Source organism: Pelecanus crispus, chromosome 10, assembly GCF_030463565.1.
Source record: "Pelecanus crispus isolate bPelCri1 chromosome 10, bPelCri1.pri, whole genome shotgun sequence".
Taxonomy (NCBI): domain Eukaryota; kingdom Metazoa; phylum Chordata; class Aves; order Pelecaniformes; family Pelecanidae; genus Pelecanus; species Pelecanus crispus.
The window spans coordinates 16,430,352-16,444,152 of NC_134652.1; the positions used below are offsets into that span (position 1 = coordinate 16,430,352).

Consider the following 13,801-nt stretch of genomic DNA (forward strand, 5'->3'; position numbering starts at 1 on the left):
GTTCCGCTTATATCCTTAAAGCATCAGACCTACCACCTCCTCAGCACCAGCTTTCTCACAATTCAGACACACCTAGCAACAACCCCAAAACACCACAGAGGACAAGTCCCTTCAGAATGCATGGCTGAGAAGAGACTGAAAAGAGGCATCTAACTTCTATCAGAAGGGCTGTGCTATCTCCACAGAGGTTCAGATGCTGGATGGGCAGGAAGGACATGACACAAAGTGGAGGTTTATTGCTAATGGGCCAGATAAGATTATTGTGTTGGCTGTATGCCTGCCATTGACATTCAAGGAAGAGGTGACTTGTGCTGGCACTGGACCCATGCTCTCCAAAGGATGAGGAGAACAAAACTTACGCTTCTTTTCCAAAGCACCTTCAGCAGTTGAATCCTCAAGCTGAGCTAATCAGTACGCAGAGCAGCAAGCTGGAGAACTACTTGTCCACAATGCCTGTCCTCTGAATCAAAAAGCACGCACCCTTTGCTGTCGCAGCTCTAGACTGAACTGGCTGGCTATAGAGATAGGATGTATTTGTACATACAGCACTACTGAAGACTTGGGCAAAACCGATGCCACTCTTGGGGATAAGGACTTGATCACTAAGGCTTCCCACCTTCTCTCTAAATTTCTCTTTTGCCATATTCCCGGATAAGTACCTGCAAGATCTGTAATGGAAATATCATCTCCACGGTAATTTCTGCAGTGCTTGGAGGACACCATTGTTCTACAGCCTAAAAATCCCTGTGTGAGGATTTAGTGCTCCCAAGTGCCTCTTGGACATCAAACGTTTTCAAAGCTATTAGCTCTGATGGGTTTTTGAATAAGGCTCAGGGAAGCCACTCACTCAGTATTTCTCATAAGGAAAAGGTAGCTCTGACCTGGTAGAATAAAAATTACTGAGAAGGAGGAGGAAGAAAGCCCACACAGCCCACGTTCTCTGCAAGCAAGGAAATGAGATTTGATTTATTCCGTGATTCTGAGGTGTGTTCAATTCCAGCTTGAATTTCTACTGCATAAATTCAGCTTGGCTGAGCAAGGTCCCCATTAGAGACTGTCCAAAGCAATACAAGGTGATGCACACAATGATCTTTGAAGCTGAAGGTTCAAAGCCTGAATGAGGTGGGGTTTTTTTTAGCATATTTTTTGTATATGCAACCCACAAACCTGTGTCTTCCAAGAAGTTAGAGAAAGACAATATAAAAAAAGCAATTAGATACAGTGCATACACAGCTCCTTATTGTTGCCAATTAATCAATTTATTTATTTAGGTCACTGGTTAAATTTCCTCTTACTACACAGCAAAGAACAACTCTGGGTCTATGTTTTCCATGATTCAAAGGGATTAGATAACAAGCAGAAGTCACTCACTAAAAGGACTTAAGGGCTTCAGTTCAGGGATTAATAACTCAGCTGCTTTTTCTCCAGATTTTAAAACCACTAATTTGTACTGCATCAGCTGGTAGTTTTATTTGCACAACTATTTTTGTTTTAACAGGAATCTTAAACTGTGCTTTTCCCAAAATGCTGCTGCATTGCCCTCTTGATATTATTCTTTTTTTTTTTTTTTTACTATATTTAAAGAGGATTTCATGCTTGCTTAGCAAATTTCTTAAGAAACGGCACCTTATACTTAATACACACAAGTTCATGTTCTGCTTGACCTTTGCTGACCACCAGGCATATCAGTTGAGCCGTCTCCTCAGGAATTCAAACCCACTAGAAGGCAGCCTGGGTGGAAGCTTTGGACCAGGTCTCTGCATCTCCAACTCGGTCTCACATTTCAGAGAAGCTCTACAAAATCTGGAGTTTGCATGCATTTGACCACACAGTAACACACTCTTAAGGTGGGATAAAACTATAGGGGTCCATGCTCACCCTGGGTTAACACAGAATAATTTGGTATTGCACTTATCCTGCTGAGAAGCCAAGTGACAGAAGTTGAAGGGGGTCACATGTCTGCGTTACTCTGCAGAGACTCTGATCTTAATAGTTCTGAGAACCATTCACAAGAGGGATTTTCAGTGAAATGGTGCTATAATTTAACCCCAATGCTTCTACCACCTTGGGCTGTATTAATAAAACCCAAAAGCAAGTCTGCAGGTTGAAAAATTTAAAGTTTTGGGGTTTGTTGTAAATCTACAGTAGCCTGAGCTGGCCTGACTCAGGAAAGACTCAATTCCTTCCATATGCCTTTTTAAGGACTGACTTGTGACTGTGCCTAGAGCTTTTGTCTGGTGCATTTTTATAAATGGTAATAAGTAGAGCTGTTCACTTGGTTTACTGTTTCTAGATGACAACTGCCAGCTACAATCAACTCGGAACAGGAGAGCAGGGCTGGCAGCAGCCACATGATGCATCATAGAGGCAAGCAAGGGTTATGCATTAGGAAAGCTGCCATCGTTCTTCCTTCTCATCTCTCTAGAACACATAAAAGGCACTAATAAACATGGTATCCAAGGCACACAAAGGCTATGAAGAAAGATGTCCCCAGTGCCCTGTTAAGGCCCAATCCCAAAATGACTACTGAGGCTTTAGGAGACTGCTGAACTCTCTCAGGCACGGGTCTCCAAAACTGTCAGATATTCAGAAAGAATTCAAAGATCACAAGATCTGCAGAACTGAGAAAAGCAGAAAGGAAATAAAGTGACCTACTTTATATTCTGCTATCACATGTTGAAAGAGACAGGATCGTAAAATGCCAGAAGAGGCACATGTAAAGAAATCCTCTCATGTGTGTGCTGTCAGCCACGTGATGGCACACAGCCCCCCATGGAAGAAACAAGGGCAGGGAAAAACCCAGGTCAAATAATGTGCCAGAACAACAATTCAATACCCAGAGAGAAGGGAACAAACAGTAGGTGTTACACAGAATAAGAGAAGTCTGCGATCTGAAATGCCACTCGCCATTATCCTAGCAGGCATTAAAGCCTCTGCCAGGAAGTGGCACTTCACATCAGAATGATCTGATCGCCTTTTCCAAGAGCAAGTGGCAGAGAAGAGGTGTGATCTTAAATATTTTGTAGATATTTCTGCAGCATCTGTCCTTGACTTAGTATCAAGAGGCAGGGCAGAAAAATCTGTGGCCATCTCTGAGCACCTGGGTACAACTATGTGAGATTACTGGATATAGAGTTAACATTCTGGAGTCTGGATTCACCTTTTAAACCACAACCCTGTTGAGAGCTGGAAAGTAAGGCGCTTTTTTTTTTGTGAGAGTACAGGCAGGTGATTTTTCTTCCCTTTTTTTAAAGGGGAATGCTATCAAAATAAAATCCTCCCACTTCCCAGATGTGACTTCTGAAATTTTTGCGTATTTTGTTTTTTATACAAAGATCAGGATCAAACCAACTGGCCATTTTTCTTTAAGCATCTTAACCTGACCTCTTCCAAACTCATCACAGAAAAAGCTCTCCCTGACATACGTAAGCTGAGGTCATGAGTCACTGAGTTATGATCTCATGTGCAAAAAGCATGGGAGCTTCAGTTCAGGTCTCCCAGCAGAACAGTTGCCTCCATCTTCAAACTGCTTCACTTTCTGGGTGCGGATGAGGGACCAGGCTATGTCTCAAGCTAACGATGTAGCTGAGACAAGACCACAAGTTTCTACTTCAACTAAACAACTGACTTCCTGATGAGCAATTAGGACAGGAGTGGTCGGTGGCCCCAGTACAGCAACCAACTTCTTTATGCCGAGATATTTACTACAACATTAACTGCCCAGCCCTAGCATCACTAAGTCCTAGTTCTGAAACATCAACATATTGATGCACTTTAGGACTCCGGCAGTCCTGGAATATTATCCCTCTGGGCACTACTGAGGGTGGAAAGCTCAGCAAGAACTGGATGATGTGGGAAACTGTCATCAGCTGAAGAAATTAAGTTCAGATCACATTAATATTCTCCCCTGCAAAAAGTGTGTCATGCTCAGGTGTCTGCGAAGAAGGCTGAGATGAGGCATTATAGTAGCTTTCTTTTTATTCTTCTGACAAGGGGAGTTTAGCCCAGCAACAGGCCTAAGTTTCCTTTCTATGCCTACAAAGTGACTTGTAGGTGGTACTGTAATTAAATAGGTCCATCACTTAAAATAGAAAAGCACATCTTTATAGCTGAGGTGAGTCTGTAGTGAGATGCTTCCATCAAGTCATTGGTTTTCAGGAGCATTAACAACAGGGTAGAAAATTCCCAGCAAAGCAGCCTGGATGCAAAAAACAAAACAGACAGTCAGGAAGTCTAAGTTCCAGCATGACTACCTTGGCTCCCTCACAAATCCACATTTCTGTTTTCGTCAGATGGAAGATTGCTCCTGTCCTAGTGTTTCAAGATGTTCAACAAAACCAGTACTTCTTGCAAACAAAACGCAGCCTTAAAAAGTCTATACTGTAGCTCACAGCTACCTTTTTTAAGAATGAAAGGGACAAAAAAAACCCTGCAGATACTGTCACGTGAAGCTCCATCTAGATCCATATTCTGTGTTATATCCTGTTACATAAAATCACTGATAAACCTTAGGGTGACAGTAACAGCTAACATTTCATGCAAGTTGGACAGATGCCTGACTCCAGCAAACCACCAATATGACACAGCTGAGCAAAGGTTAGTATCTAGGTTTGGGGAGGAATATATGTATTTCTAGTGCAGAAGAGGACTGGAAAGGGAGACTCTGTCATTAGCCAGCTGAGCACACTCTTCCTCTAAACACTTGGAAGAAGAACTGCTGGCAGAATGAGAGACTTCTCAGGGTAGGTTCTGTGTGACCTCTATATTCGCATATGGATTGATACATCCTGGGTTTGGAACATTAATTTTCACAAAGCTAGGAGAACGCTGCAAAGGACAATGCAACGCCTAAGTGAAAAGACTGGTGTCTTGCAGGAAGAGCAATGGTTTGATTCCCAGATGTTGCTGAAGAAATATTACCAGAGGCGAGTTGATAGTTGTCACCCGGAGAAACAAATTCTCACACCATGATACTATTATTTCCAGCTTTCCACTGTGTTAAACACACTCATGGGGCTTCAGGGCAGCTCAGTTTGGTCTGCAAAAGATAGTACAGACCTTCCCAAAGCCAAAGCACCCCAAGAACAGTTAGCTAGCCATGTCATGCCAGCTCTCCGATGCTAAATCTCATTGCCAGAAAGATGCAGTGTCCTTCTCTGTCATCACATTTCACTGCAAGCAGCTGTCATTGCCTCAGAGATGCAATCAGTCCATTAGAGGGATAGGAGCTTGCTCATGCCATCGCAAGTGGGAGAAGCACTCACAAGAACTTCTCCACCTCTACAGCTTCTACACAGGACCCCAAACCAGCATTTTCTGAGAAGTTAGGAAGTCTTTAAGAGTGAGATTTCAATAGTGATGCAACTGTGACATATCAGTCAACACCGATGTAAGTGACAGTTCCTGGGTCACAGCAGCTTATTTCAGAAATCCTAGGTACTTTCAGACAATGGTCCAGGCTGATTCATCAGCTTCTTGTCTGGGAGGTTGGAATATACTTTCCCTGTTAGCAATTCTTGCTGTCAAGCAGTTATTGATGGAGAACGTAAGTCCATGGTTTGGAAAAACTGAAAGAGGAACTCCTACGAACAGGTGCTCAGGTGAAAGCAAACATGGGGCTATGAATTAATATCCTTCCACAGGCCTACACTCATGCCAGCTATGAGGCAGATGCTGCTACTGAAACAGCATGTGCTGCTAGCAATACTTAGCTCCCCAGGAGCTTACCTGTGCCTTAACCGAGCCATGGGGGAATCCAAGCACCCTCTGACTACGGCAGTGGAATTGATTTATAGCCCCTGGCACTTGGCCGATGCAGAACCACCTTCCCCAGTTCCATCTCTCTGGACATCCATCCCCCCTGCTTGCTGTCTTTGAATAACACATCTTAGCTCCCTGAGCAACCCTGCTGCCTGCCTCAGATCTCCCATGAAGATAGGAAGAGTGACACTCATCGGAGATGCCACCTTCTTCTCTATTAAAAGGTTTGCCTTTGAGCTCCCTACTGCAGACAAGAAATTTGAACTTACTGTCTTAACGTCCAAATGCAAAGTGTTAGACAGCCAAAAAAACAAATCTTCCAGCTGAGTGGAGCTTTGTTCAGGTGCGGCACCTTTTGGCTCAGCAGCATCTACTCTCCTGCTCTGGGAGGCGTGGAGACTGCAAAGCTCAATTTGCTTCCCACTTTGAAATCAGAGCGATGACCCAATTTGTCACTTTTGGGAAACAGCTGCAGCTCCAGCTAGAGGATCCAGAGGAGGAGGGCAGAAAAACATCATCTGTTACAGCAGGATACTACCAGAGAAAGAAGAGTAGCAGTGTCTGAAGGCAGGAGTTTTATCCTAAAGAAGCCCCAGAACGAGCATGGCTGGCAGTCACCACAGAGCCTGTCCCCTTTTGTGAGAGGAGAATTTGACTCCAGGAACAGTTACTCACAGCCACATCACCATCTGCAACGGGCACAGCAGGCTATAGCCTGTCTGCTTTTAGGACTCCCAAGCAGAGAGATGACTGAGTGTAAGGAAGCTTAGGGTGGAGCTCAGGACTAGAGCAACAAAGTATAGTCATATAAAACCAGCTTTACAGAGAAGGATGAAAGAAGTTTGCACAGTATCTATATGCATTATGCACCTGGCAACAGCCAGCATCCATTGTTCCTGTTTCACAAGGGATTAAAAAACCTTCTCAATCTGAAGTTTTACAAAATGCAAATTGAATTGCGCATTTGTACAAGCCAGCCGTTGACAGCTCCTCCTTTAATGGTAGATGTGCAAAGTTGTAATTTAATCTTTATAAATGCAGACTGTTTTGATCATTCTGTTGCAATCCTCTGTGGAGCTTTCCCGGCCCTACACCGGCACTTAGCAGTGATGGCAATCCGTAACATTGCTTTGCCTTCCCCAGCAGATCACACAGCACTTCAAATGCTGCCTGACTCCCCACAGGCTCCGCACCAGCTGCCCTCTCACTTGGGAGGACACAGGGCTCAAGGTTTGCCCTAGGCAGCACAGCGACAGCTAGGAAGGAGTTCAGACCCCAGCCTGCAGCCACTTCCTCTAGCTCCCACAGCCCCCTTTCCAGGTTTAGTTAAGTACCACATATAAAACAAATCTAGCAGTTATCTGGGATGTGTTTTGTGAAACACAGTCACTGGGGGCGAGGACAAGCACTGGAATTGAGCAACATCAGCTTGTCTCCACAGTATGGAATGGGAGCTTATTACAAAGTCAAACCTCTGGCTCTTGCTCAGCACATTCCAAGTTGTGAATCAGGCAAGGCTCATCACTCACATCCCCAGGTGTTGCCTCTGTAGCCCCAGCACAGAAACTTATCTAGCTCCAGAAGACTTTAACCTGTTGCAGCCAGCACAAAGTAGCAGGTCCAGCAGGCAGCTCTTCCAAAACAGTCCCCAGCATTCAGTGGTCACCTACCCTACAGCAGTTTTCAGGCCCTTATCAGTCCCTGTGGTACAAGTGACAGCCAGGCAAGGATATGAAAACAGCAGTGAGAATTGAAGGCAAGCCTTGCTTTGAAGTTTAATGGACTTATTATGTTACCAGTTTGTACTTTGAGGCAGTCCCTAATCTGCCCAAGAGGACAGCTCACAGAAGTGGTAGGAAGCGAGACATGCCTTAGCATTTGCAATGCACAGAGGGTGGCGGAAGGAGTCCTCTGCTCCAGGAGCAGCCACGGTGATCCAGGGTCAGGCTGCCTCCGAGAGGCACAGAGCAGCTACCTGCCACTAGCGGTAACGAGCAGGACACCGAGGCATCTTTGTGTTGAGCCTGAAAGAAGGGAATTGAAGGGTTTTTCCCATTTCTTAGTGAGATTTATGGGATTTCTGGGACTGAATTAGGCATAGGGTTACATCTCTCCAGCAGTAGGTGTCTTCAAAAACAAAGTCCTTCTTTTGTCCCTCTAACAGCCTACCACATGTTGTCCCCCCCTCCAGTGACGCACAGTTTATTGCATTCTGCATGTTAATAGAAGACACTACACAGCACAAAGTCACGGCTCCAAAGCTCACCTCCAGCTTCAAATCTCCTTGCAGCAAAGCTGATCAGTCCTTGAAGCCTCTTCAGACTCATTCAGTCTGGCACACTGCATAAAGCAGTCTGAGGCATTAGTAAATTGCAGGGATATTTCTCAGGTAAACAAAAACAACAGAAAAAAAAAAAAAGAGAGAACCCCCACATAAGCTAGGCAAACCGGCAATTTGCCAACTCCAGAAGACTTTTTATATAGACCCTTTTAAACCTGGGATTCCAATTTCACCTGGTGCAGCTCAGCTCTTTCTATTTAAACAATAAAATCTGTTTCAAGCCATTAATCATGAGTAGGTGTCTGTAATGAGACCATGAAACCCAACATCCCTGCCTCATTTGCAAAGATGTGATGACTTCAAATTAGGGCTTTGCCTTGGTGACCCCTTAGCTGGAGTTTCACATTCCTACTACTGTGTGCAATACAGCACTAGCAAGCTTGACACTTTCTACACCAAAGCTCACCACATTTCAGAAGTGAAGTACCATTATGCCAAAACCATTTTAAAGTATTTCTGGAGCCCTCACAACATGTTATATTAATGTAGGAGATTAGGGGGATTTGTTGTAGTAGTACCTAGCATTGATGGTAGCCGACATTTTAATAATATCAAACACACACATGCCAACAGGTTTTTAACTCTTTAACACCACTGCCAGCAGTACTAAAAAAGAACAAAGCATTCTGTATCTGCCAGTGGTTTTGCTGCTAGTTATGGAAGCCAGAACAAGTTGAATAAACCATGACATCAGTGGCTCAAGAGTTAGAATACTTCAGGGCATCTAAAACCAACCACATCCTTTTGCGACTTTCTGTGCAAGTCACTGGTGGAGCCTCCCTGAGCTGCACTTTGGGATAGTCCCTTGAAGCTCCATGAGGTAACAAAAGGCCATGTGGATTAGGGGGGCCAGGGGGAAGCATTCAACATTTGGAGTATGACCTCAAGGAAAGGGAGATGGCATTGTGAGATTGCCAACCAAACTGGACTGCACTTGTCTGAGTTATAAAGGTATTACAGTGTGGAACCACCCAAGTATTACACTAACTTGTCACAATTTCAAAAGCAATAACAGTTTTCCTGTTTTTCCATCACAATCTGTTCTGGCTCCCAGCACTTTCCATCTGCAGTTACCAGACTAATACACACAGTACAGGTGTTCACAACAGTCTTTCACACTGAACTTTACACCACCTCCAAAACGGAGGTACCTAGTGTCCCTGCTGTGGCTGGGAAGAGAGAGGGGCTTCTATTAGAAAAAGCACATAGATGTGTCTGACTAGCAAGCATGTGTCTGCCATCTCAATTTTAAGACCCTTAGAGCGGAAATCATAGTGAGGAACATGTGCCAAAGAGAAAATGAGACCTTAGTGAGCAATTTCGCTAGCTAGGTCTCCAGCAAATTGGCCCAAGACTTGCTTGGCATGCAAGGCACCACAAGATATGCCTGCTCTGAAGAGATTTCACCAAAAGAAATACTGGGTTCCTCTCACTTTAGCCTCTCTAGAATAATTGTGCTACATCACCATCAGGCAGAGAGCTGCCTTCTTACACACAGCTCTTCTTTCACATCCAGAAAACGCAGATGTAAGACCCCATCCAGATCACTCATGTCCTGTGTTGTAAGTCTTTACGTTTGTCTGCATTGGCCCTTCTGGAGCAACTCTTGTGTTGCTGTTTTCTCACTGCCTTGACCCTGTTTTCTGCAACTGCTTCTGCTGGAAAACAAGTTGGGAGCTTCTCAGATCAGATATAGCACAGAGAAAGTCTACTGCCTCCAATGTATTAAGTACAAGGCAGTCCAGTCATCTGGAGAGTATAGATAAGCCTATGAATTCACTTCACAGAAGGCTATTTTGCCCTTTGACTTGAGAAGGGACCCGAACACCTTTGAAGACATGGGAATAATCACTTGCATAGAAGAGCTAAAACTACATTGGCAGTTAATGGCCAACCCTATCTTTTTGACTGTGCAAGCATCTTTCAATTCCTTGAAGGACATGCAGGCAGGAGCCAAACGTGTTGAGAGGGAGAATACCGCAAAAACACAAATTAACACTGAAGTCAGGTTTAACAAATTGGCAAGTGAAGGAAGATGCCGATAACTGGCTAAGACATTTCCTGTTTCACAGTGAGGAACTACAGCAAGGTCAAAATAGCTAACGACTAGGAACGATTATGAGTTTGCTTTGGCAAGTAGACTCTTCGCAGAATAGCACTGGCAAGGATCACACGGTGTTGATAGACTGAGGTGGCTCATCGTCAAATCCCTGGCATTTGCTCACCCCAGGGAATCTCCCACTCTTTGCTCAAGAGAGTACAGAAAGAAAAAGGTCTCTTCCCAGTATTTCTGATCTGAACACTGGATAAACCCCACAACAGTCAGCAAAGCTGTACCATGAAGTCTATATTCATACCTGCCTAGAGCACAGATCTGTATATTCAAACTATGCTTCCTGGCGACCTTTAGGGCTGAAGATGTACAGTGGTATTAACAATCTAGCCTTAAAACAATCCCATGTCCATCACTTCCAAGGGCCTGAAAATCCCCTCAGCATGTAATAACGTTAACATTAGTGCTTATAAATAAAAAAGGAGAAAGCACTGAAATGACAGACTGAGAATGGTAATAAACAGACAATAGTGATTAACAAGGTAATAAAGCCTTCAATAGGATTAGGAAAATAAAAAGAGCAAAATCTCTTTCAGCTGATTACTTAGCTACTTTTAAGGATATTACAAATACAAAAAATTTAAAAAATAATTAAAAAAAAAAAATCTAACACATGAATAGGGTGCCAGAACAGTCAGGGAGCAGCACAGCAAGTTTGACACAGGCTCAAGTAAGAGTCTGCAAGCTGAGCAGGTTCAAGTGAATTGGAAGCAACTCAGAGCAGATGGAAGTTCCCCTTCAGATAGAGCTATGTCAAAGCCGTGCCTGCCTGATTAATAGGAGATTCTGAGATACCACAAAGGAGTATGAGCAGCTGTATGAGAATGAAGCTAGGAAAGCTTTATTAAAAGAAACATTTGATCCTCAAAACTATAAAAGTAAATGTTCCCAGTAAAGAAATACCAGTCTCCTGAAACTATTGAAATAACTCGAAGGACAGAATGACCAGTCCCAAATGTAGTATCTGTGTGTGGATATGCAAGTTAAATGTCAGCATTAAATATTTCAATGTGGTACACTTCAAAAAACAGGGCTAGAAAGGAAGGTGGATTTTGTGTAGAAAATATTTATGGAGAGAAGAAAGAAGGGGAATCAAGTGAACACACATGTAAAAACAAAAGGTACAGCTGGAAGGAAAAAAAAAAGAGACTGCAGCAGCCAAAAGGCAAGCCTGACCCCCCACCCCATGCTGAACAGCTAACACAGAATGAAAACAACAAAATCTGTTAGCCACAAAAGCCAGACCCTGGCCTTGATCTCGGCCATCTACCATTACCTCTCATGTACTTACCATGTGGGATGGCTACTGATGGAGGGGAAACCACAGTCCAACAGAGACCTGGGCTCACTGGCTAATTGAAAGTGGAGGCAAGAAGTCTCCATCCCTCTCCTCCTCGTGCAGTAAATCGCAGAGCACCGACTAAACACCCTCACTGAGGCCACACAGTCCCTCAGCACAGTGACATTGCCGTTATTTCTCTGCAGTTCACTAAGGCCTATTATTGCTTTGCTTTGTTTGATGTTCTCCCTATGTTGAGAGAAAGCATGAAGGGAGAAAAGAAAAAAGAGAAATCTAACTGTCTTTCAGCTTCCTAATCATCTTCCTCAAAATGCTCCATGCATCAGCACTGATTTCATTATCTGCCTGCTGCTAGAGATTTTATTTAAAGAATAACACACAAGGAAGAAAGAATTTAACCTGACCTCCCTGAACTGATGGGGGATGAATACTACACAGAGCTGACAGTGAAAAGCTCGTTTCCTTTCTCAGACTAACCTAAACACTATGCAAAATTCCCCTCTATCCAAGCCCCCAGTTTTAAATTGGGCTATCAAATGCTTTTCTTTTTTAGGGGCCTGGGTTGATGCAATCAGTGTATCATCAATGAATGAGGACTGGTAACATGAACCATCACAAAGCATAGCTGTGGGTACAGTGACTCTCAGAGGCAGAACAATACAGAAGAATTGAGTAAATTAAAACCAGCGTTCTTCTAGCCAGCTATATCAAGATGAGAATAAAAAGTAGGGTCCACATTTTTTTCCCCACTGCATCAGTACAGCATTCAACCCGAGACTTTGGGGTGTTACGTATTACAGATCAAGTAGGATAATAAATGAAAAAGGTTAGTGGGAAGCATGGAAGGATATCATAGAGTAATGAGTACAAGTATCATGGACAGAAAGAGAAATGAATTGCAGAGCAAGATACAGTCAGGACCTTTTAACAGGCACAAGCATGGGATCCCATCCAGTGGAAGGAGCAATCTAAGGTGACTGAAATGAGGTCTGTCCCAGACTGCATACAGAATTTCTTCTCTGGAAGGTCCAGAGGTGCTGATGCAGCTGTATTGGGGATGATCCCCCCAGCTCGCACGGCAGCTTTGTATTTTGTCCACCACAGGCTCCTGCAAAGTCATTTACCTCTCCAAGAGTGATTAACATATAATCACAATATTTTATTCTGGGAAATAGGCCATCTCTCCCCTTCCTGAGACCACACACAGTAGCCTATTTTCAAAAAGCCACATTTACACATTTATGCAATAAGCAGGACACAAAGAGAGCAAACCCGGCCAAATTAACGAAGGGAAACCTAACCTTATCACCCTCTTTAATAAAAACCTTCTCTTTTCAAAATGTGAAACTACTGAATTCAATTACCCTAGAAAATTTCTACCAACTGTTGCCCGAGTTCTAATTCCCGGATATCACAGAAAAGCAAGCTATGCCCAACAGTTCTCCGGTAACTAAATTTGCTGCCAGAAACTTCCTGCCCCATTCTAAATGCCAGCATCCTCACAGTCTCCGACCACGCTGGCTGACAGTGCTGCATATCTTCCTCATTCGTACCCATCCTTCTGGATTTGCTGGACCAAGAGGTCTGCATGCGATGGTAAATTGGCTAAAGCAAGCCTTGTTTCTCTTCCTCTTGTCCACATCTGAACAAGGAACATTAGAATCCCACCTTCACCCCTCATATTGCTGCAACATCATGAGTCCCAGTGAGCACAAGGTACTCCTAAACACATACATTCCAGAGGTCAACATGAAAAAAGGTCATTGCACGCCTGGCTTACCTGATCCTCGGAGAGCTGTGATATGTGATTCACCGCAGCGTAAGACTCTATCTTCGGGTTGAAGTGATTGATGATGGCTCTGAAACAAAGGAGGGAAATTTTCAGAGGTCTCAGGAACAGCTTAGGGATGCAGCAGAAATTCCCCGCCAGCCTGAGTCAGTACACATGGAGCCACAGTCCTGCAAGAAGTAGTTCCTCCCTCACCACACTGTATCGCTTGCTCTGCTGAAGGCACGCTCCCTGCTGAGAGGCCAATGCAGATTCAGTCACAGGCTCATCGGAAATTGCGAGCACAGGCACTGCCCTACGCATGGGTGCATTTGTCCCAGCAGATACGGGGCTGTGCTCACCACTCTGGCAGAGGGAATTGCTGCCTTGCTGCGAGAAGGCTGCAAGTTGCTCAGTGTTCTAGCAGAGACACAGCACTCATGGCCATCACTGACCCATCCTTGCTCAAGAACTGTATCTCCTCATCCCTTCCAAAATCAGTATTGCCTGACATTTTGC

The 13,801-nt window shown here is 44.1% G+C and overlaps 1 protein-coding gene across 2 annotated transcripts in view; it reads right to left on the reverse strand.

The window, feature by feature from the left end:
* ARMH3 (armadillo like helical domain containing 3) overlaps window positions 1-13,801 on the reverse strand; it is a 129,763-nt gene that overhangs the window by 21,335 nt on the left and 94,627 nt on the right. For both annotated transcript variants that reach the window (XM_075717663.1, XM_075717664.1), the window contains one exon: window positions 13,295-13,373. In XM_075717663.1, the coding sequence (XP_075573778.1) occupies window positions 13,295-13,373 (79 nt within the window). The remainder of the gene's footprint in view (window positions 1-13,294; window positions 13,374-13,801) is intronic.